Genomic DNA, 26,081 nt, shown 5'->3' on the forward strand with positions numbered 1-26,081 from the left:
AGATAAAACAATCAGTTTTATCATTTATATACATTATTGAGAATATCCTATGTATCTCAAAATCGACAGATGGCGATTTCCGATTCAGACAGAGATTATTTTGGATGAGCAATTTTCTCGACTTTTAATGTGCTTCCCACACAATGTAAAATTGAAAAATATGACCTTACCGTACATTAGTATAACTGTGAAAATGCTCTAGAGAACGCTTAATTTGAAGAGCAGACCAAGTTCTAGAGGGAAAGTCAAGTAAGAAATATGAAGAATAAGAAGAAGAGTAAACAAAATCCGATATTATTGGTTATGTGCCATACAATTTACTGCCTCGGGTAGTGTTGTTGTACACCACGGACAAAAAAGCCATAAATAACGATACTCCACTGAAACTGAAACCCGGTGTCACAGTGAGGGAGTTTGTTGATATAATCGTGTTTAACTATGCACAACGTACACTTTAAATGGGCAGGAGCAACTGCGCTAATTTCATAATACTTCATCCAACGACAAACGGAGAGGGTAAAAGTGATGACGATGGGAAATTGTCGCACAGTTTATATGCAGTATTATTCGTTGTAATATTGCTTTTACTAAATTTCAGTACCCTTTAAGAGGGATCCAAAGTGGATGAAAACAAAAGTCCGTCGCAGTTTATTTATGCAATGTGTTTTGCGTGACCGGGTTGATGATGATGACGAATAAATAAACAATTTGCGACGCGAAAATATGGCTCATATCAATATTTAACAACATTGAGGTAGGTGTAGGATTGCGACTTCTCCAGTATTGTAGGTTTCTTGAAACTGTGGAAGACTGTGCAAATGCTCATAGAACACTAGAACACTCTGAGAAACACGCTTTGTTTCAGTTGAAACGTTACGCCAAAATACTCCTGTGCTCAAGAAGGTCAAAGAATCGAACCCAGACATCCATCCACATTTTACTGAATAGCTGCGCATTTACCTGCTGCGCTATACGGATCTCAGGATTATAAATCAAGTAAACTATATTCAATCATCAAATGTGGCAATTTTGAACATGTGTTGTTCACACCCCGAACACTATTCAGCGCATGTCAACTCTGCTTAAACAGTCCGCTTATGTGAGCCAACATTTCGCACGACAAGAATTGAATGTTAATGAGTCATCGCCATCTCGACGACGCGTCGTGGTTCCGATAAACAAACATTTGCAAGACAGACGCCTACAACAGACAATTTGGAAAATTGGTGGACGCTGCAGTCAGTCAAGGTACCAACATCAACGGGTATTTGGAATTACGCGAATCATTTGTTTATTTTTTGTCGAAAGCGAATATTGTAATGGGTTCAGTCGCTGTTATTGATAGATCCACCGCACCGTATGTATTTTTATTGACAATGCTGAATGGAATGGAATTCCAGCAGATACAGGTTTTCGTTGATCCTTGGAAGATTTCATTGGCTGTCTAAAAAACGATTTTGGTAGGTAGGGGAATCTTGATTTTTGTACACAACGCACTACGTACAGTTTCTAGCCATGTACATAAATTCCAATTGGTCCCGCACCCTAACTCACTCGTAACACTAGTTTACAGCATTTTTGAACTCGGAAAGCTGATGATCATTTTTGGTGCAGAGTCATGCCCTAAGATCTAAAACGCGAAGGAAAAAAAATACAGTAGAGCCGAATTTTTTTCGACTTTCCATACAAGGTTGATGATTTGAAATCGACTTTTGTTCTATTTTTAAGAAAAGTATCTCACTTCATTCATCTCATTCTCTGTAATCAATGCTCCGATTGAGCTGTTTTTTTTACTGTAAATTGGCAACATATGATATATCAAATGAATGTTGAGAAAGAATTTTTAAATGGTTTTTCTTATAAAAAAAAAAGATTTCTTCATATATTTTTGGAAATTTTGCTAAAATGTAGATCGCCTGTTAACTAGCCAACATCTTGAATTTCATCAATCTGACGCAAAACCTGCATTTAGATGATCTAAAGGTATTACATATATTCAACTTTAAATTTATGGAAAAAGATTTAAAATTAGTTTAACAAAACGCAAGATATTTGATTTTTTTTAATTTCTTTTTATTCGTGAATTTGAACTTAGGCTAATTCTTCACACATTTGAATTTTATTAAATTCCATGTTTAAAAAAAAAAATGTTAAACTCGATATTGAACTTAAACTCAAAAACTGCTCTACTAGAAATTTTTTGAATCACGGTTTCGAAATCAGCACTAAATTGTACTTAAAAAACTTTGATCGTTGACAGAAGTTCACGACTTTCGTTTTATTTTGTAAACTGGTGTAATCAACAAATGGTCGGGGTTCTGCTAAACCGAACCAAAGACCATTTTTTGAAAAATTGAGTTTTCTTTACCATTGGATGAAGAAATTGATGATCCCCCTTCTATGTAAAAATGCAGTAATTCTGACAGCTCTTCGTGGAGTAAATTCAAAATTTCTGTTTGGCAGAACATACAAAAAATAAAATTGCATCCAACCAGAGTGAACTGTAAACCATTCCATAGAATCAGCGAAATCTTGTTGTGTTGGTCCAGATGAAGAACATTTCAAGTTATGCTCATCGCCGTCAAATTTCTGACTTCCAACCGACTCATAGTAACAATCCGTAGGAGAATTGAACACGTTATTAGAAGTACGGATGTTGGAGGATACAACTATGTTTCGATGGTGCTGATCACCATTTTTCCAAATCACATTCAGCCAGACCGAACCAAATTCACTGCATTTTAGAATCTATTTATTCTCAACAATACAAAAATCAACTGGTCTTAAATACCTGCGTTATATCGACACACCTCATACTGATAATTTAACACAGAAGCCGTCATTGAACAACAAGGCTAATAAGAATAATAAAGCTTGAAAAAAATCAAACACTTGGTTCGCTTTGGCTGATCGAAAAATGGCGTTTTCACGAAAACCATGCTAGAGAAGAATGATAAGAACTTGATTCAGACTTAACGACTGACCTTCAGCTAAGTAAAATGACCTAGAGGTAACGTGCTTCGTTATCACTTAAAAGACCCAAGTTCAAATCACTTAAATATTTTCGATTTTTTTTGTCTTAGTTCACTTTGGCAGATCGTTTTCATGGTTTTCTTCGACCAGTATAAATTTGAAGTACACAAATTGCTCCATTTTCACATCTCAGGATCTCAGGACATGCAAGGACATCATTTTACATAACCACTGTTGCTTTGTGCCTGCACATGCACCGCCTATAAAATAACATAGGTGGGAAGGGCTGAGCTGGGAGGGCTTCCGGGGCTTCCGCCGTTCATATTTCAAACTATTCTGAAACCTCCATGCTACCATAATATACGCGTCCTCTCTGATTCATGTAAAGAATTGTGAGTGATATCGGTTTGAATTTCATAGACGATGAAAATTCGAGTTTTTTTTTTCACAATCCGAATGGTTTTCTATGAAACTAAGAAACACAGCCAGCCACACTGAACTATAAACCATAATCCATTGTTTTTGTTCAGCTAGAGTGAACTGAGTGCGAAGTACTGAAAAATTAAGTGTAATTATATCCATGATTTCAAATAATTTACATGTATTCTTCGTCTCTGATGATTCATAAAGGCTTGTAAGTTACATGTGTGTGGAAAAGTTTCAAATAATCTTAGCTGTTGTTTATTTGTGAGTGGTTGAACTTTAAGCTTAATTATCTCGGAATAAAGTTTTTGGCGCTTAGTTCGGTTTAGCAGAACCCCGGCCAAATAATAAATAAAACACTCAAAAACTTTCAAGAATTTCCCATTTAAATTTACAGTAAAGATCATGCCAGAAATCTGCCCAATGATCGACGCAAAACTTCCTACAGATTCTCGCCAGGGATTCATCTATTATATACAGAATCCAGTCGTTCACCAACCAAGTATGCATTAACATAAATATCCTAATTTATTTTTATCAAAACCATAATTCTGAGTCAGAAGATGACTACATGGCTGCATCGGAGATACGATAATACTATGATACAACCTAAACTCATGCTTATGTTTGTATACAAAGTTCTATTGAGCGCAACAAATCTCGATCAACTGATCAATACGTTCGCTATAAGCGATATACTGGAGTTTTGATGCATTTAATGATTTCATTAATTGGGTAAACGCGCCCTCAGTGGTGATTGTATCAATAATAGTAATTAGGAATATAGGCTGTTTTTTAAGTATTCTATTTGTAATGTGTTTGACTGTTATAGCTGCTATCTTTTTATTAAGACATTTCCTTCTTTCCTTTTTTCTAACATTGCATTTTCATGTGCCAACTGCTGCGTTTTTCATCCGAGATTTCATGCTGTTCTTTTGTACTGCGTTTGTATATCATAACTGCAGTTTTTCATCAGTAATTTTTCCTTCTTTTAGGGTATTTATAAAGTTTTATAATTTTACTATGTTCAGTTGTTGAAGTTGCTAACTTTTCATCAGCTTTTTTCCTTTTTTTTTTTAAACATAGGCTGTTTTTTATGCTATACTGATATAACTGTTTTATCATCAACCGTCTCTCATGTCCCCCATGACATGTTGGCCGCAATTGTTTTTCAATTTGAACTCATTAAGTTTAGTATTTGTTGAGTTTTGGGCATTATGGAAAGTTATAATAAATTCAAAAACGTAGAATTTTATTCATAATAGGGTGACTAAGGATATTATCGACAGGTTTGTCCTCTTCGCCAGGGGGGATTGTTGTCTGCCTGAAATTTGGGCATTTAACTCAGCTTGATTAAGAAGGATTTGAGGCCAACTCTTAGCTCAATAGGGTTAAAAAAAACCATGACGGAAAGAACAAAACTGCCGAGAAAACGCAAGTACATAAATTGAAACCGTAAGTTCCCCTATATAATTCGAATGTCTTTTCATTGTACAGTGTATCAAACAATTGTCCGTACAGCAAATTTTTTGTTAAAATAATTTTTCATTCAAATGTTTATAACTTTTTTATCCGTCAATCAAAAACGCTGAAATTTTGACCAATCATGACCCAAGTATTAAAGCTCCATTATTAAAATTTTGAGCGAGATCGAATAAGTTTTCTGAAAGTTATAGAACTTTTAGTAGAACTTATAAGATTTTTGAACACATTTTTAAAACATTATATCTCAACATGTACTCGATGATTTTTTTTTTTCATTTTTTTATGTGTTACATCTTATACCTAAGGCTTTCACATGCAGCTATGTTTGAGGTTTTATATTCACTACAAAAAATATGAAAAATGTGCTTATGTAGCTGACGATGTTTAAAAATTTACTATATTTTGCACATATAATCTGCCAAACGTTTTCCACCAATAAAAGTGCATTGACTGAACGAAAAATTCATAGGACCTACTCATTATATGTAGTTTAGTAGGTCCTGTATAAAAATATTACATTGAGAGAGTTTAAAAACATTGAAAACACTTGGCACTTTTATTGGTCAAAATATGATAAATTTCCAAATGACACTCTGAACATATACAGATTGTAGTGAATACAAAACCTCAAACGAAGCTGCATATGAAAGCCATAGGTATAAGCTGTAACACAAAAAAAAGTTGAAAAAGTTTCATCAAGTACATATTGAGATATAATGTTTTGAAAATGTGTTCAAAAATTTTATAAGTTTTACTGAAAGTTCTCTTTCTTTTCAGAAAACTTATTCGATCTTGCTCACAATTTTACCAATGGAGCTTTAATATATGGGTTATAATTGTTCAAAATTTCAGCGTTTTTGATTGACGTATAAAAAAGTTATAAACATTTAAATGAAAAATTATTTTCACCAAAACATTACTGTACGGACAATTGTTTGATACACTGTACATTCAAAATAGTTACTACTCAAAACTTGTATAAGCCCAGAGTTCTTGCTTGGGCAGTAAATTTCGTAGCATGAATAAACAATGCTCCTTAGGATCCGCCAAGTACTTCTCAACGAATACCATACCAAAATTGAATTCTGTAACATTGGAATTCTGTAGATTTTTTTCCAGCAATGCATCCAGAAAGTCCTGGCGACCTCGTACAGGAATAATTATCGCTAATTCGATTGAGTACGATAAAAAAGGATGAATATGATACATTGATGGACCCCTAACTTGTCAAAGGGCTGAACGTGACAAAAATTGCACCTAGTTCAGCGCGTAATATTTCAGAACCTCATGTTGTAAAACTTCACATTTGATGAAGAAAAGTGTATATTGTAGGCCTTTCATTTGAATCTGAAAGCATGCTGGCAATCATCTTGGATTTAACGTCATTTTGAATGTCATTCAATCGCTCTTTTTACTATGATCGCAATCACCGATTTTGGGTTCAGCTCATTTGGTCTAATGTCGTTTGACCGAAAATGAAGTGATGAACATAAGAGATCATGTCACTGTTTTCTCTACCAGCATAACCCGAAGGAACATCTCATGATTCAAAAATATTCACAGCTTCAAATCTTACAAATCCCTTAATGGCTGAACTAGAATGAATAGCCTATGATCAATAAGAAGGAAATATTACTGGTGATTAAGTTGGTAGCAACATACAATGTTACCCAGAGTTTGTCAGCGCTTCTAAATTTGTTTGATCATAATTCGGCCAAACGGCATTCGGCCAAATAACCCTTTCGGCCAGAGAGAATTCAGCCAAATGATGTTCGGTCAAACGATATTCGGCCAAATGGCCGGGCATCACCGGTTTCTAATCAAACTCACAATTAGAAAGCAAAAAGTCACAACATTCGAAAACGCTAAAAAATAGGTGAGCATTGACTGCTACAACAAGATATTGATAAAACGTGAGGTTACCTCAATTTGACCAACCATTTTTCTCTTATTCTGTTCCTTTTTATATTCTAACAAAGAATTCTCAGGAAAAATGAGAAATCCTAGACTTTATGTAAATGGCGGCATGGTTTCAGCGAGAATTACACACTGTAATTCTTTCAGGGTTTCCATTCTAGTATTCTGTAGAAATTTATCAATTAGTACCATATCAAATTTCAGTGGCGATTCGCTTACCTCAAATCTACCTGTTCAACGAACGTAAATTCTTGAATTCAGTAGAAAATGACGAATATAGTAGTTTTCGTCCATTTTTAATTTGATTCTTATCCTGAATATTCCGCAAATTCATGTTCAACAGGTAAAAAGTGAGGTTACGAGACGCCACTGTCAAATTTGATTAGAAATTGCTGCAAAAAGTCGTTTACACTCCCGTTCAAAAGTTTGGGGTCACCCCCTCAAAAACATGTCATTTTTTTAGGCCCATATCTCCGCCAATTTGCGTCCGATTTCAAAACCCTAGGTTTCATTCAAAAGATAATAAGTCAAAGAAACTTTGAACATGATTTAAAAGAAACTTTTTCAAAAAATGTTGTATGTGAACTTAACCCAAAGTTGCAAAATTTTCTAAAAAATGAATATAAACCTACGGCAGTGTCGCTGGAAGTTAGGTCGACCAAATTTTAAGATGAGAGCGGTAATATGGCCCATTTTCTATTAGCTTTCAACTGCTTTTTACAGAACTTAGCTAAAAAATCTAGAAAAAAAGTTATTAAGTAAATTAATCCTTGATGTCATCGACCAAAAGTTTGGGGTCACCCCTCAATATGATGTATCGGCCAAAAGTTTGGGGTCACTTTCGTAAAACATGGAAAAGTGATTTGATGATATCTTCGTCATCTATTGTTCAATTTTAATTCTTCTTGTCTCATTTCAAAGATAATTAACTAAATTTACGTTTGATGTCTTTAACTTAACGTATTTAACGATTTTTGTATATAAAAATGTTATGTAAAATTAGCACATTTTACCACGCTTCAAAAAATGAGGCAACTTTACGTTAAGTTTTAGTATGTAAATTTAAACAAATTTGTGTGGTTCAATGTCTATGCAGTAAGTATCATTCATTTTGTTTCAAATAAGCCAAGAAGAATTAAAATTGAATGAAAGATGACAAAGATATCAACAAATCACTTTTCCATGTTTTACGATAGTGACCCCAAACTTTTGGCCGATACAGCATTTTTAGGGGTGACCCCAAACTTTTGGTCGATGACATCAAGGATTAATTTACTTAATAACTTTTTTTCTAGATTTTTCAGCTAAGTTCTGTAAAAAGCAGTTGAAAGCTAATAGAAAATGGGTCATATTACCACTCTCATCTTAAAATTTGGTCGACCCAACTTTCAGCGACACTGCCGTAAGTTTATATTCATTTTTTAGAAAATTTGGCAACTTTGGGTTAAGTTTACATACAAATTTTTTTGAAAAAGTTTCTTTTAAATCATGTTCAAAGTTTCTTTGACTTATTATCTTTTGAATGAAACCTGGGGTTTTGAAATCGGACGCAAATTGGTGGAGATATGGGCCTAAAAAAATGACATGTTTTTGAGGGGGTGACCCCAAACTTTTGAACGGGAGTGTATGTACCACGAGGACAGTTTAAAGAGTTGTAACAAATAAATTAGTTGTAATAAGTAAATGTAACTTGCACGCTGAGGACATGGAATCTCATCCCACTCCCGACAAATTTAGAAAAATGTGAGTTCTTCCTTCGGGAGGGAAGTTAGGCTAAAAAACTCAATAAAAAGATTTTTAAAAATCTCAATAATTTTTTTTTAAAATAAACAAAACTAGGTCTCAGTCAAAAGATTCAAATTCAAGAAACATAGACATTTTTTAAAAGGACACGGACACGGAATTAAAACTTAAGGCGTTGCCGCTGGAAATTCGATCGACCAAATTTTAAGATGAGAGCAGTAATATAACTGCTGTGATGTAATCCATGATTGTACTAGAAATTTCATCCAATTGCTTCGCAAATTTCATTATCTGTATTATATTCTTTTACAGGGTGGCCACTCAACTCAGTAAAATAAATTCCCGGTTATTTCCCGGTTTTTCCCGGTACCTAAAAAATTTTTCCCGGTTTTCTAGAAATTGATTTATACGGTTAAATCGGAACACTGATATTGCTATTTTCTATTTTGTCACTTTTCTGATTTTGTAAACAGTTTAACCTTACTGGAAGCGCACCATTGTCAAAGGTCTAACAATGTCAAAAAATACCATTCATCATAAACAGCCCAAGTGAAGTAGACTTTTAGCTCAATTGATCGCGTTCTAGGAGGTTGACAATTTATGGCGGCTTTAATAAATTTTACATTTATATACTTTTTGAATTCCCCAACAACATAACACCATAACTGTTCAATTTTATGCTTTAAGCTTGAACTGTTTAACGCTCAAAAAAATACTTTAATGCGATTTTTTGTACCAGAAGTTCTTTTGTTATGTGCAAGATATCAAAATTTAAAATTCAGAAAACGTTAGTAGAATCTCGAACAAAGCGAAAACTAAATCATGCCTAACAATTAGAAGCGAATGAGCCCTGCTATTAGAGCATTTTAGGTGGAAAAACAAAATCCAATATAGGCCACATTTAGTAAGAAGCCCATATTTTCTCTAGTCTTAAAAACTTAAAATATTTCTCAAGAAAGTATTTTCGGAATTTTATACATATAAGATATGCTCTATTCAAAGTTAGGGTAGAGATTTCTAATAGAAATTCCAAATGAAATTTTTGAAAAAAAAACTCAAATCAATTTCTCGAGAATCTACTGGAGCAATCCATGGGAGATGATTCGAAAAATCTCTTGAAGAAACTTGTAAACAGTGGCGTCTCGTCCATAGGTCCACTGCGTTCACTACACAGTTGATAAAAAGTAAAATAAATCACTATAATTTCAACGTTATCCTACAAATGATAAAAAAAAATTACTAATTTATCCTTTTGATGTTCACAACATCAAGTGCACAAACCACTGTGAGATACCAGTACGTATCCAACAGGAATCTATTCAATTTTCCAACTTAATCTCACTTTGCCACCACCCCGCTGCAGCCAGAGAGCTCGAGGCCGAGCATGTGAAACGCACTTGTGAGAGCGTCGACAAAATAACTCTCGCCTCAGTTCACTTCCAGCAGTACACCGGATCGCTGTATAGAGGTAATCACGTTCAAATGTATGCGTGCCTTTTTTGTAGATGTAGTTGTGAAACTGCGAGGAAAATATTTGCACTCTTGCCCCGGACGTTGGTTTTATCATTATTTACCCGTTTTACCCAATTCGATTGGGTAATATTTGCATATGCAATCTGAATAGCCTTTCAATCGGCGTGCACTTTTGTGTGAGGAAAAATTTGCGCTAGTGTTCGTGTGTTGAAATGTCACTTATCTCTATATGCATACAAGAACTGTGTTTACTTGTGTTGGACTGTTCTGTGGTGCATTGGCAGTGTATTAGTAAAAAATTGGTTCACTTCTTCCAATGGACGTGGGCCTCATCGGCGGTGGAGGAAAGGAAAGATTGTTTGGTTGCCCTTGCGGCCCGCGGGGTAGCTGCTAAGTTTGGCAACGTCGCATTAGAGCTACGATAGCTTTAGCAAGAGAGCAAAGCGAGAGAGCTTGTACCCAGGAGGCCGCCCAGTCACTCTTTCGGCATGCGTGCATGCCTTTGGGTGGAGCTGAATGGGTGGCATTTTCATTCAGTACTCAGTTGTTCGTCGCATACGGTTTAAGTTTTTCAGCAATATTCAAAAGAAAATGAAGCTCGATATCGTAAGAAAATCTACTCCCGCAATTTGTTTGCCAGGCGGGTAATTGTGGAAAAGCTTAAACCGGCTTCGTGAACAATGTAGGCAGAATATGTCATTTGAATTCCGTCCTCGAATGCTTATCCTTAGACAGATACGCGTATTTAGACTACAGTCATAGCACAATCACATGAGTAATATAGCGTGGAGAACTGAATGACTAATAATTGTTACAGAGTGACCTATAATTGTGTAATGGTTCTTCCACTTTTTGCTCAGTGTCAGTTATCCACTTCTGAGTGGATTCTTCGAAATTTAAAAGCTATTCCGAAAAATTTCCTAAATAATAGGTGGATAATGCCTACTCTTGCTTTTCCAATTCCGATAAAGTAATATTGACCCCTCTAGTACAAAGGAATAAGGACCAATCTTCGGTTACAATGGGCGAGCGAAGGCTAAAGTGGCTTATACAGATGGCGGTAGAAAACCCCTGTTTTATCACCTGAAGTAACAAAGCAGTTTTATCGACGAAGTCGTTGATAGATTCGCTCGTCGAGCGGAATGCAGGTTCCTGATGTTTTCCATTTTCACTACAGCTGGACACAGAAAATTTAATGGTTTTCTTTGGCACATCGAGGTCCTGAAATTAGTCTATGACTACAGTCTCATGTGAAAACTCTTCAAGTGCACAGTCACTTGTACGGGTCACGAGACGCCTCTGCTTGTAAAGGTAATCTGGAATGTAAAAACTGTTTGTGGAATCTCTGGAATAATTATTAAAGGATTTCTTGATAATGTTCACTGCTGAGATGCTTGACAGTATACTAATGAAAGAGGGACTCCTGAAGAAATCCATGGGAGGATTCAAATAGGTAAAATATAGTTGGAATCCCCAAATAAATTACTCCAAAAGTATTTGACGAAAAGCATGTAAAATCTTTAAGAACGTCTTTAGAAATTATTTATAATTTTATCAATAATTTTCTTGAAAAAAAGGAAATTATTGGTAAAACTGCTTGATATGGTTGAATTGTTTTGGAAAAGTTACTTGTAAGACGTTTCAAGAAATCTCTGGGAAAATATATTGTTAAATCTCTTAATGAATGTTTGGAGAAATCTCCTGGAGAATCTGCGAAGAAAACGTTGGTTTATCATCAAGAGAAATGTTAGGCAACCTGGAAGAATCGATTGTATACTATCTAAAGAACATGCCCAGCATGGAATACTGGAAAAATGTTATGAAATTCTTGAAGACGATCGATTTAACAGGATTTCTAAAACCATACACATTTGTAATTGTAAAGGAACACTGCGGTAAAATAAGGTATTTTTTTAATATGGCAATATTTTTTTCTGTAATGATACAATACACTGACTGTCCTACCCAAGACACATTATTTAAAGTTTTCGATTTATACCTTAGTTTTTTCAAAAACAATTGTAATTATCTACAACAGTTCTATTAAAAAAGTCCAATATTTAAAATCAAAATTTAAGAAAAATCTAAAATAAATCTTATGATTAGGTTTTGAACTCTGCATCTAGTATCTGCGATATAGTATCTTTAGATTACAAAAATATTGATAATGTTTAAGAAAAAATAATGATTCTCATGTAGATGCAATAGAAATTATTATCCTGGACCTTCAATGTTAAGGGTGGTTTATGTTCTAAGCAAATTCCCGGTTTTTCCCGGTTGTTTGCGATTCCCGGGTAATTCCCGGTTTTCCCGGAATTCCCGGTTGAGTGGCCACCCTGCTTTTAGGAAGTCTACCACAAGAATTTACATTTTTGAAAAAAAAACGTCAAAGTCACTTTTTGGTAGTCTCACAGAAGTTTTATCTACCATTTTATACATAAAAAAGGATCTGAGAAAGCACAATAAAAAAACACAAAAACAGCTACATTTTTTCCCAAATCCTCATGAAAACAAATTAATTCTGAAACGCATGTTTGATACTTTCTTGAAGAAAATTAGAACAATATATTGAAAGACTAACTAAAAAAACTTAAATTTCGATTCCAAGTTCTCTCAGATAATTAGTTTAAACTAAACTTTTCTAGGAATTTCATACAAAAGAAAAACACAAACAATTTTTCTGTAAAGGGTGATACGGTCAAAATTTGGTCACACAATTTTTTCATAACTTTAGACTGCGTACACGTAAACAGCTGATTTTTGGACCAATAATGCTACATTATATGTAGCTTATATCATACAATTTTCATCAAAATCGATTAAGTATTGGCTGATATGTAGATAAAACCATCGACCTACCTTTTTCAAATTTTGTACAAAGGCGCTCCATAGTAAATTTTCGGAAATTTAAGGTGACCAATTTTAAATATAGAACTACCAATACTGCTACGATTTTTACCAAAATTTTACAGTATAATACTATTATGAAAATATGTTCTTAGTAAAATTTTGAGCCATTTTGTATGAATACTTTCAAAGTTGTAGCAGTTTGAAAATGAAAAAAAGAAACTGACTGGGTGCCACTTAAGCAAATATAACTTTGTAACGGCTGGATCAAATTTAATGAAATTTTTACACAAAATTTTGATATGCATACATCACATACAGAAAAAAAATTGATTGAAATCGGTTAAGTATCTCTGGCTCTCTAAATAAAACAGTAAAAATGTGTTCTTATTTGTGAATCCTCTTTGCACAAAATTTTAAAATTGCAGATCTCAGGGTTCAACAATATCTCCACAAATACTAGACCGATTTTGATGAAATTTTTTTGGTATAAGCTACATATAATGTACCATTACTGGTCCAAAAATCAGCTGTTTTGGTGTACGCAGTCTCAAGTTATGAATCAAATTGTGTGACCAAATTTTGACCGTATCACCCTTTACTTCTGTAAAAAAACATATAATGTAAATTATGAAATTCAAATAACTCAACGTACATATGTACAGATGGGTAAATTATTGGCCAAATTGGGAAAAAATCCACAGCTCAGGTGAGATTTGAACTCACGACCCTTATTCGCTAGACAAGTGCTTTACCAACTAAGCTACCGAGCCAATTAATGACCCGGCAACTTAGTTGTCATAAGGTTCAATTCCAATCTCATCGATCTATATCATCTTCCCCTAAACCGCAAATGTAACCATCTCTGTTGTACATATGTACGAAGAGCGAAAGCGATTTGTTTATTGTTTGAAACTGTTTGCCTATCGTACAGGCAACGCTTCCTCAACCACTTGTAGAGGAAGAACAATGCTACCTGGAAGGCGATCAAACGCGTCGTTCGCATTCTATTTGATACGACGGGTAACTACGTAGAGGTAGATGCTCGAAAACGACTCACTTGAAGTGCAAATTTTCGGTAATACCAATCCGTGTGGTCAAATTATGAAATTCGAATAACTCAACGTACATATGTACAACAGAGATGGTTATATTTGCGGTTTAGGGGAAGATGATATAGATCGATGAGATTGGAATTGAACCTTATGACAACTAAGTTGCCGGGTCATTAATTGGCTCGGTAGCTTAGTTGGTAAAGCACTTGTCTAGCGAATAAGGGTCGTGAGTTCAAATCTCACCTGAGCTGTGGATTTTTTCCCAATTTGGCCAATAATTTACCCATCTGTACATATGTACGTTGAGTTATTTGAATTTCATAATTTGACCACACGGATTGGTATTACCGAAAATTTGCACTTCAAGTGAGTCGTAACATATAATGGTTCAGGCAGAAAGCATTACAAAACTTTCACTAAAATGTCGTCAGCATTCTGTCAGAAAATGCCACAAATATCTCGATTGATCAACCAGAAATGTTTCGTAATGTAAGAAATTTTCTCGGAATAATCGCACTCTTATCTCTATGAGAATATCAGGGTATTTTATTCTTTCAAGTAACATACAATTCCTTGATAATTTTAGGTTCAAAAGATGATTTTCGGTAGTCAACGATTCAATAGGATGAAATTAATTTAGAGCACCTTGCTGAGCGGTGGGAACGGTGTACCTCGATGTCAATTATTCACAGGTCCGGGTGAACGTATATGTTTGCCTGTATTTGTCGATAAAAATATGTAAACAAACCGATCAGCTGATCGCGACGTCACGTTCGCCAGAAAATTTGTTCGCAGCTTCTGGACCGTGACGTCACCTTCGGCAACTTCGTGCGATTTCGGCTTGCCGAAGTTGACATGGCACGACTACTACTTCAAAATTATCATATCACAAACACCACTTTGCCCGATGGGCCTAACCTGGTGAAATTTAGAACATTGGGTGTACCTATTCCCGTGAACATCCAATGAAATTCCTAACTTTCGACGCATGCATCACTTTGAGCAATCTTCGCTGACCATCGTCATAATCATTGGCAAAGATCTCAGTCAACAAAACAGAAACTAAGAAAGATGAACTGTGTAGGACAGTCATTATCGCAGTTTTTAAAATTCATCATCCATTTAAAGAGCTCATAATTTAAACTTTGTGAAACCCAAACAAAACACCCAAAACCCGTTTGGACGCGCACGCGGCCAACGGCTTCGGGGACTATAATTATCCGGCTCCCAACCCATAAATCATCCTCATTCTTAGGTCACCGCCTAACTACATACAACCAAAAGGTGTTTCAATTCGGCAACAACGCACTCACCTTAGCTTTCCGGCGTATTCGACTTCGATGGCACTGCGATCACGAATAAAATTACCATATCGTTCTAAAAAATCAATCCCTTTCTGTGTGTGCGTCGCCAGGTTCTCGTACTGATCCTGAAATTGAGTGAGAAAGAGAAACAAAATGACGAGACGAAAATGATTAGTGATTTTGTGGCTAAATTGTGTACGCTTGTGGCGTGTGAGATGAGTTGTTGATTAACAGACACTGTGGTTGGGCGTTGCGGAGGAGTTGAAGTTCACAATCGAATCTTAAGGTAAAATGTTTGAAAGGTACATCTACAAACTTCAATCAGAATGAATTTCATAGTCATACGCTGATTGATTCTTCCCAATTATAAAAAGTATAACGTTGTTAAGTGTGTCTTGTAAACTCAGGCAATATGTAGCATTTTCTTCAGTTGTGAGATGAATAAACTGGCGCTCTTGAGAATGTTACGCCATTGAAGAGAATATCTCTGATTTTGAACAACCTTGTCCTTAACGTACAGAAGTTATGCTAATCTATCGGGAAGATTCCCAAACTGGGAAAAGAGCAAAAGTGCCAAATAATGGGATAATAAACAGACGCCCGCTTTGCTTGGAAAGCAAAGGTAAGGGTGTTCACAAGACGTGACCGAAGCCGGAATAATGTGGTGTGGCAATCTTCAAATTAACATTCCTCCATAGTACTGCTATTTCTGAAGAAAAAAAAATAAATAAAAGAAGAAACGCAACACGGGAATGGAGAGATTAGGGGGTGCGTTCAAATGAGTGTGGGCATCAATTCATGTCTGGAGTTTGAGAGAATCGGCTATAAAGTTGAAAATAAGATCTTTTGTTCATTGTTGCGAATGCAAATTGTTCTACAGATTTCAGGAAGATAATACGTTTTCTCTATATTCAATCATTACTTCAGATAACTTTATATTCATTTTTGATTTTCATTTAAAAATATAAAAAAAACATGATTTATAACGATGAGTTTGAATTTAAAGTTAGCATATGTTAAAATGTACATAAATAAAAACAAATTTAAAAAGATGAGCAACAATAAGTAAAAGATTATACTTATCAATGCGGTATACAAAAATATTCGGTTGCAAATTTTAAGGAAATCTAAAAAAAATATAGGGGAACTTACGTTCTCTTCGTCATGGGGGGTTTTTGAACCTGTTGATCTCAAAGTTGGCCTGAAATCCTTCCCAACCAAGCCGAGTTATATGCCCAAATTTCAGGCAATTTGCACCACAAAAACCCCCCATGACGAAAAGAACAAACCTGCCGATTATACCCTTTGTCACCCTAAATTGTCACATTTTTTTTCCAATTTATGGAGGCGTTCAATCGAATTTCACTACAAAATATAAAATAGCATTACAGCAGTGAAACCTAGTGTGTATCAATGAATAACACACAACATCAGCAGAAGTAGAAGCTTACAAACGCCAACATTAGATGACTGAGGACAAAGTTGTTTTCTGATGTGCACAATGCACATAAAACATTCAACACGGTCAAGCTTAGTAAAAACTTCACTGAAGATAAATCGTAAAAGGTGGAGCCTCGTGGCCGTGCGGTTAGCGTCACCAAGGGTATAAACGTACCATGTCATGGGATGAGGGTTCGATTCCCGTTCCGAGTGGTGAAGCTTTTCGCAAGAAATGTTTCTTCTTCGTATCCACTGGTGCTCATCTTTTGTGTCGTGTCCGTTGTTAAGTTTTGTTCAGTCTGTACAGCCTCTGGCTGAAGACGGAATCCGCATCTTTTTTTTAAACATTTTAGGGCAAAACGACGTATTTGAATATTTAGTGAACTTATTTATTTTAATTTTTATGGTTTCACAAACTAAACCTAGCTTACGATACTACATCGTTTCAAGCAATGGTAAGATTTTCGATTCCCTCATTTCCAACGGCAGAAAAAAATCAATCCACCAGCCAAGGTCAAAGTTATTGACGGCGGCAGTTAACTACTTAAGCTCCGTTGAACCACTTGAGATCGAAAACCTGGGCACATATGGCGGCGCTCATTCTTGAAAGTGAAGCCTCGCACACTTGTGAAATTTACACTATCAATTTCGCAAGCGATACACCGCACGGTGCGGTGCTCAGTGGCGTCGAAGTCAAGTGCACCACCCCAAACGCCGAAGCATCAACCGTGGAATGCTATGCTCTTGCTCGGACGACACGGGTGAAGGTTGGAGAACCGGTTGTCGTCACCGGTCGACCGACCGACCGGTCCAGACGAAAGAAATTAAGATAAGATACAAATGCCCACACGGGGCGCGGATGGTTTGCTCGGGGATCTCCACAATGAGTATAACGATGATGCTCATGGAGATGGGTGCAGGCAAACACAACACAACACTCAAAACCAAAAAACCAATTGCAGCTTTTAGCAAGCAAGCAGTCATAGTCTGGCGGTTTTTCGAGATTTCAAACAGTAGTGAGATGAGAAGAACATCTAGTAGATTTGACGCCGCGGTGATTTAATTATCACGTACCCCATGGTAAGCAAGGATGCAAGTGACGTTTGATATGCTTGTTGGTTGATACTGTTTATCGTTTTTGGCAACCGTTTCAACAATTTCAAAGTATTGCTCGAACAAAACTAAGATATCGCTACTCTTTCCTTGCGTTGAAATGTCATTGTTTTAGTTCAGTTCAGGGTACTGCAACTTATACTTCAGTAGTTTTCGGTGTTAGTTATTCAACGAAATCGAAAATGAAATGAAAGAGACAGACTTGGTTGTCTAGTGGCTATCGCTTCTGATTCGTATGCAGTAGGTCCTGACCCGTCACTTTTCTGTTACTTTGTATCGTTCTATCCACTTTCTCTCTCTCTCTCTCTCTCTCTCTCTCTCTCTCTCTCTCTCTCTCTCTCTCTCTCTCTCTCTCTCTCTCTCTCTCTCAACCATCGCTAGAACAGAAACGAGTTGAAAAAGCCCTGCCGCTTCTTTTTCAAAATCAAAGTAATCAACACACAATCCTAAATACAGGGGATGGCCAAAATGGGATAGGCAACTGTTTTTCTCTCACAAAAAAAGTTCAGCAAGCTGTAACTTTTCATAGAGTGTATGAAAAAATCTCAAATTTTGACTGTTTGTTAACCTATTGATACAAATTTGAGCAAGAACTATTCTCGTAAAACGCTATTGTTAGACAACTAATATTTGAACTGTCATATCTCGGAAACCAGTGAACCGAATTGAATGAAATTTTTAACTTTTATCAGCAATATATTAATACTTCACAAGTTATTCAAACTTAGGTACATTTTGAACGTTGAAAAATTGATTGACATTTTTTAGATTTTACTCGGGTAGAAGAAATCAGAGACGAGTGTAGCGACGTTTGCTTTGTTGACAACCACTCATGCTCGAGTATCATGCCTCGCGAGAATGCTACATTGTTTATACTGAAGTTAACTAAAACGGTATTTACATGGGTATGTAGGCAGAAATCCAAACAAAATAAGTATTTTTGGGTCAGCCAACATATAGTGGTAGCTTGCTGCGAAAAATGCTAATGAGCAGACGCAGATGTACAATAAACATACATACTTGTGAAGAATTTGGGCTCGAGTGCACTCACACTATTTTATTCGCGAACTAGCATACATAGCAAAAAAATATTGTGGATTTGCCGGCTACTTGTGTTCTACCGGTCGCTTCAGTATGGCCTCCAAAGTAGCCGTTTTATAAAAAGAGTACCTTAAAAATGATTTTAAACATTTTTATTGTATGCGCTATTCCTCGTTGCCATTAGCTACTCAGCGATATTCATTTTTTGACAATCAAGTTGATTTTTATATGAAAACGGCTACTTAAGTAACCAAGTAGCCGGTAAATCCACAATATGAAAAAGTTAAACAGCACGTGAATTGAAGATCAACTGAAATTTGTGTAGAAATTTGTAAATTACCACCATTTGATGTCAGCCAAGTAGTAGAAGTAGTTTAACTTTGACTGCCTATTATTCAACAAGCTGATATAGCCGAGAGTGCTCAGGCGTGCTACTCACACCCTAAGGGTTCATTCAAATATTACGTAACGCAAAATATGACAATTTTGGACCCCCTCCCTCCCCCACGTAACAACTTTTGTATGGAAGATTTTGAAATTTTGTATGAAGCGTAACACAGCGCTAGACCCCCTCCCTCCCCCCATTGCGTTACGTAATATTTGAATGAACCCTAAGTGGCGTTGTTGTACGTTGAAGCACAGAATACTAAGGCCTCAATTTATTTGCACATAGAGCTAAATAGTGTAGCCGCGATACTATCTCAATTAAGGCGAAAACTCTGTACTACCGTCGCTTAAACCATGATGTGTAAAAAGTGTTCGCTCGAGATAGAAACAATACAAACGAAATGTAGAGGACCGTGCGGCAATTCCTTTCATTCGATTTGTGCCGGTTTGAACGGCAATCAGTTGCTGTCCTTATCCAACAGTGTATTTTGGCTATGTGAGGAATTCCTACCTGCGTTCCATGAGTGGAAAACGAAATCTTCGCCGATACGAACGCCACAACCAACCGAGATGAACCAGACGTTATCTGAACTGAAGTCCAAAGTCGTAGCAATTTTCGACTCACTTTCATCTCTAACACCACCTTCGGAATCATCAATGAAACCATTCTCTACCTCCACTAGTACAAGTAGTGTTTTTGATGGAACGAACCAGGATGCTAATTGCGGTTCGGTGAACTCCTGCTCACAACCTCAACAAGATAAAAACAGCGATGCGCCAATGGAATTTTCGTTATATTTGTCAAACATCGACCCGACTGTTCCCGAAAACGTTGTGAAACGAATGGTTTCTCGATGTCTTGGAGCCCCGATAGACGAATGCAATAACATTGTAAGATTAGTATCAAAATGGGAAAATGTGAGAAATTTTGATTATATTTCTTATAAAATCGTGTTAAAAGAGAAATGGAAAGAGTTAGCTTTGCATGCATCAACATGGCCCGTTGGTGTAAAGTATAGAGAATACTGTCGCAGATCACATGCATGGAATCCCAACCGTTAAGATGTATTCAATGGTATAAGTTTATTATTAGAAAATTGATGAAGCCAATTGTTTTTGTATTTGAATGATAACAATGTAGTGGTGGACCTTAAATGTAATGTTTTTGTTGATTGGATTGTTAGATTTTAAGCGAAGTGTGTGATTATTCAAAATGTTCATTAATTGTTATGTTGTTTCAAATGTCTGTTAAATTTTGATTGCTATTTTCATCATTATATTTTAAGTTAAGCATCATTGGGGCCTGATATGGCCTGTTGATGAAATATAATAAATAAATAAATAAAATAAACAAATAAATAAGTATCCCTAAGTTCGACCCTCGCTCAGAGCTCAATTTTACTTTATATTTTCTAACAGATATCTGCAATGTAATTTTAAGATCGCACAAAAAAAATCCATCATATATGACGGGGTCCATTTGTTACATTCGATTCGTCATAATTTTATAGGTTTTTTTTTCGAACTGTGTAGCTGAAAAATTAAGGTTGATAAAACGAGTACTGACAAAGGTTCAAGCTGCTATTTCTGTTGAAAAAAAAAAGACGATTCCGTAAATATACTGAAATTTTATTCGATAGGTGATGATTCTGAGAAGATAAATTTGTTCAGATTTTATTCAGAAATTCTTTTAAATTAAAAGACTTCGCTAAGAACTCCGCTAGGAATTCTATCGGGCATTATTTCCAGATTGTTACCGATTTTTTTTTATGACTGCTATTCCTTCCGGAATTGGCACGGTAAAGGCTGGATATGCTGCGCAATTCAGATCCCATTGTGATCCACTAGCCTCTGCCCAGCAACTTCTATGCATACCTCCTCGCGGTACTGGCCGGAAACTATGAGCAACCTTAGGGAAGATCGGGTAACCAACCCCGGTGGGAACTTTGGTCATAGGCTGACAGGGAAGGGGGGGGGGGGGGTTTGCTTCGACAAACCTGAGCGTCTGTTCTCCAGGAGCGGCTCACAACAGCGTCTGATCCCCATGTTAGGGGTGGCTGATCTACGTTCGAGTGCCAGGGAAGGACTCTAAGCTTAACTGTGCACTATGGTCCTCCGGAAAGTAGGGGGTTGGTGTCAGGCCCTACGAGCCAGCCGTAAAAAACCATTGTAACGGAAAATCAGCAACAGAGTAATACGAACCGAGACTAACGGCAACGACCCTAGCGAACAAAAAGGACTTGCGATTGGAAACACGGTACGTGGAACTGCCGATCTCTCAACTTCATTGGGAGCACCCGCATACTCACCGATCTACTGAAGGATCGCGGGTTCGGCATCGTAGCGCTGCAGGAGGTGTGTTGGACAGGATCCATGGTGCGAACGTTTAGAGGTAATCATACCATCTACCAGAGCTGCGGCTATACACGCGAGCTGGGAACAGCTTTCATCGTGATGGGTGATATGCAGAGGCGCGTGATCGGTTGGTGGCTGATCGACGAAAGAATGTGCAGAGAAACTTCAGCATAATAAACGTGCACAGCCCACACTCCGGAAGTACTGATGATGACAAGGACGCATTTTACGCGTAGCTCGAACGCGAGTACGATCGCTGCCCAAGCCACGACGTCAAGATCATCATAGGAGATTTGAACGCTCAGGTAGGCCAGAAGGAGGAATTCAGACCGACGATTGGTAAGTTCAGCGCCCACCAGCAGGCGAACGAAAACGGCCTACGCACACTGTTGCGGATGGCCCAAAAACGTGATCGAAATTGTTTTGACCATGAAAACATGATTTTTGATCTTTGGTGTCTTCGGCAAAGTTTTTCTATAAAATAAGCCCTAATTTATGGAAATATCAGTTTTGTGATCAATTCCCCTAAAAGTGAGAAACGATTTCTATCTTTTTCATTTGTATACCAAAAATATATGTTTGTTCAGAGAAGTTGTAGACAATTTCACTAGAAACAACTTTGCCGAACATACAAAATTTCTATCTTTTGATTTGTATGTACATTTGAGGCGTTTTTTATGAAGCACCCCTAAAAATCAGTTTTTTGCTTATAACTTTTTCTATGAATTTTTCACGATTTCCAAATGTTCTAGCAAATGTTTTGCCTTATTAAAACGCGTAACTTTTGCGAAGAAACTATATATCTATCTCTCATATTTATCATATTATTGGAAATTTCACTTTAAAAAATGCTTACGTTTGACATACCCATTTGTTAACTTTCGCACGTTTTCGCAGACCAGGATTTTCACATTTGAAAATATGGAACGAGTTTTATCTATTGCAAATATAGCCAGTTTTAGCCTGATTTCGCCTGCATATTTAAATTTACATACTAGAAATGATTATCATTATAAAATGTGTTATTGTAAAATGATCAAGATATCAAAAAAATGTACTTAGTGCTTTTCTGACATGATTTTCCCACATGAACACGCAAAAACGTTTTCACAGAATCACTTGGAACTGCATCAGATGACTTTCCCATAAAATTTAAGTTTTTTTTTTCAGATGAACATTCTTAAAATTTACATTTCTGCAAAGTGTACATGAACACGAAAAATTTTATGAGCATTAGCAAGAGCATATAAAAATATCGATTATTTTGTGGAAGAGACTTATCGTACTACTATGAGAGCCACTGTTCATCTGAAAAAAACTTAAATTTTATGGAAAAGTCATCTGATGCAGTTCCAAGTGATTCTGTGAAAACGTTTTTGCGTGATCATGTGGGAAAATCATGTTAGAAAAGCACTAAGTACATTTTTTTGATATCTTGATCAAGGTTGCGACCATTCATTTGCAAAGATTTACATTCATTTGCTATAATCTCAGTTCAGAAGCATGCTATCGAAAAACAATGTATGGATGAATTTAACCTTTTAGTTTTATCTTAAAGTTTGCCGAATAATATTGGGGTCGCAAACGTATACCAAAGTCGTGAGCGAGCTGTGAAGGCAACTCTCCACGCGGTGAATGTAAATTTCATTCACGCTGTGGAAAGTTACCTTCACAGCTCGTTCACGACTTTGGAATGCGTGTGCGACCCCAATGTTGTTTGGCAAACTTTCAGATAAAACTACAAGGTTAAATTCATCCATACATTGTTTTTCGATAGCATGCTTCTGAACTGAGATAATAGCAAATGAATGTAAATTTTCGCAAATGAATGGTTGCAACCTTGATCTTGATCATTTTACAATAACACATTTTATAATGATAATCATTTCTAGTATGTAAATTTAAATATGCAGGCGAAATCAGGCTAAAACTGGCTATATTTGCAATAGATAAAACTCGTTCCATATTTTCAAATGTGAAAATCCTGGTCTGCGAAAACGTGCGAAAGTTAACAAATGGGTATGTCAAACATAAGCATTTTTTAAAGTGAAATTTCCAATAATATGATAAATATGAGAGATAGATATATAGTTTCTTCGCAAAAGTTACGCGTTTTAATAAGGCAAAACATTTGCTAGAACATTTGGAAATCGTGAAAAATTCATAGAAAAAGTTATAAGCAAAAAACTGATTTTTAGGGGTGCTTCATAAAAAACGCCTCAAATGTACATACAAATCAAAAGATAGAAATTTTGTATGTTCGGCAAAGTTGTTTCTAGTGAAATTGTCTACAACTTCTCTGAACAAACATATTTTTTTGGAATACAAATGAAAAAGATAGAAATCGTTTCTCACTTTTAGGGGGATTGATCACAAAACTGATATTTCCATAAATTAGGGCTTATTTTATAGAAAAACTTTGCCGAAGACACCAAAGATCAAAAATCATGTTTTCATGGTCAAAACAATTTCTTTTTTTTTTTTTTTTTTTTTTTTTTTTATAGTGATTACGGCGGTAGCACGCTGTGCTTATGTTCTAACACCGCACCCTTTCCCTACGTTTGCTTCTATGAGCCTCTATTTTTGTTTCAACACACAGAAGTACGTAGGCATATCGTGGCCCAAGTCGACACTGTTTTGGCCTGCGTTGAACAAAAATAGTTTTAATAAAAGTTTCCCCTTTTTTCTTTTTGTCAATTGGTTTTTTTGTAGTATGGTACATGTATTTAGTAAGGTTCTTGTCAATTTGTCAGTTATTCGAGGTAGATCTCCAATAGTCAATAAGTCAATTAAGTCATTCTGATCTGTTCTATCATAGCAGCTTTGGTCTTTGCTTTATTGAAGTGTAGTTTTATTGGAAATATGCTGAATATCGTTATTAAAAAGAGACGTCTGGAACTGTGTCCTGCTAGTTGTTCCGTCATGCACATACTAAGTATTAAAAAATGAATATTAATGCTGTCTAGCGCATTGTTTCCTATCGGCCATTATTGTAGTATAGTCCCAACTGCAAGCTTTTTTTCCAATCTTAGCGTCAATTGTCTTCTAGTTACTTCTAGACAGATTCATCAAATCAGTCGAACCCGTATGTTAAAATATAGTCGATTCTGTGTCAAATTGTTTTTTTGATATTTACTTCTCTGTCTTTATCTCTTGTGTCCTTAAAATGTTATCGGTCCAAAACCTACAGAAACATGTAACTGAACTTCTAATATTTTTTTCTGTTGGTGTCATAACATCATCTAAGAGATAAACAAAAATTACTTGTCAACTATTATGTATTCATCCCCCTACAAATACTATGAAAAATATTCAAATTCGTTCTGTCCTATCGGTCCTATCAAGATAAACCATGTCATTTTCTCATGCGTGGCCTATAAATGTCAACCTAGTCATACAAAAGTAACGTTGTTCAGTTAATAAAAAGCAGTCGGTTTTTTGTCCAGTCCAAACTGTCACGTCAAGTGTTCGCACGTTAGCTTCGAATCTATCAGCACAATTAAGTGCTGCAAATCTCCTTCCCACTATTAATTTTTTGGTTGATTTTAATTGCTTTATTTAAATAAAATATAATAAAGTATAACATTGTAGAAATTTGAAAAAGCGACTATGACATTAATAAATTACTAATCAAAATCAACCGAGAAACGTGGGAAATAGAGCCCAAACAACATTTTGAAGTCAGCTGGCTGTAAAAGGTTCCAAAACCAGTCACAAATCCTATAAAACTTTTATTAGGATTTGTAACGATCATCAAAACCTTCTCAAATCCAACCGATTGAAACTATTGCTTGGGAATAGACTCTACTGAGCCCTGGCGGTTCCTCCGTGTTTATCGAGCATGTCTGATGCATATGATCAGCCATACTCCATCTGCAGCAGCCGGTTCGTGATGAACCGTTGGAGGCGCATTAAAGTGTTAAAAAGGTGATATGTTTCACTAAAGAACACTACATTACAATAATCAAAATGAAACTCCTTCACTTTAATACCGTCAACCCCTGCGAACTTGGCCAGGGATGGTCAAAACAATTTCGATCACGTTTTTATGCCATCCGCAACAGTGTGCTACGACTCATTGATTTCGCCGCCTCCAAAAATGGATCTATGACATTTCGTCGAAAGACATTTGGTCGAATGACGTTTGGTCGAATGACATTTGGTCGAAAGTACATTTGGTCGAAGGGACGTTTGGTCGAATGGACATTTGGTCGAATCATATATTGTGGAGGAGGAAACATATGACATTTAGTCGAATGGACAATTCGTCGAATGGACATTTGGTCGAAAGGCACTAACTGATTAAAAGACTTACGAATGGAAAATACAGGCGTACCTCGATAGTACGTACCCTCGATAGTGCGTACCCTCGATAGTACGTACCCTCGATAGTACGTACATTTTGCCTCGATAGTACGTACACCAAAATTTAGTTAACTTTTAATCTACAAAAATGAGTTCGAATCATTAGTAGACGTATAGCAGAGACTCCGATACTATGAATTTGTGTTATGCAGACTCCTTT

At 36.2% G+C, this 26,081-nt stretch overlaps 1 protein-coding gene across 10 annotated transcripts in view; it reads right to left on the reverse strand.

Annotated features, from left to right (window-relative positions):
- The window catches only part of LOC109422689 (formin-binding protein 1-like), a 280,364-nt gene that overhangs the window by 76,598 nt on the left and 177,685 nt on the right, over positions 1-26,081 (reverse strand). For all 10 annotated transcript variants that reach the window (XM_062853009.1, XM_062853003.1, XM_062853007.1 and 7 more), the window contains exon 2: positions 15,230-15,345. In XM_062853009.1, coding sequence (XP_062708993.1) covers positions 15,230-15,345 — 116 coding nt within the window. The remainder of the gene's footprint in view (positions 1-15,229; positions 15,346-26,081) is intronic.

This window comes from Aedes albopictus, chromosome 2 (assembly GCF_035046485.1).
Source record: "Aedes albopictus strain Foshan chromosome 2, AalbF5, whole genome shotgun sequence".
Taxonomy (NCBI): Eukaryota; Metazoa; Arthropoda; class Insecta; order Diptera; family Culicidae; genus Aedes; species Aedes albopictus.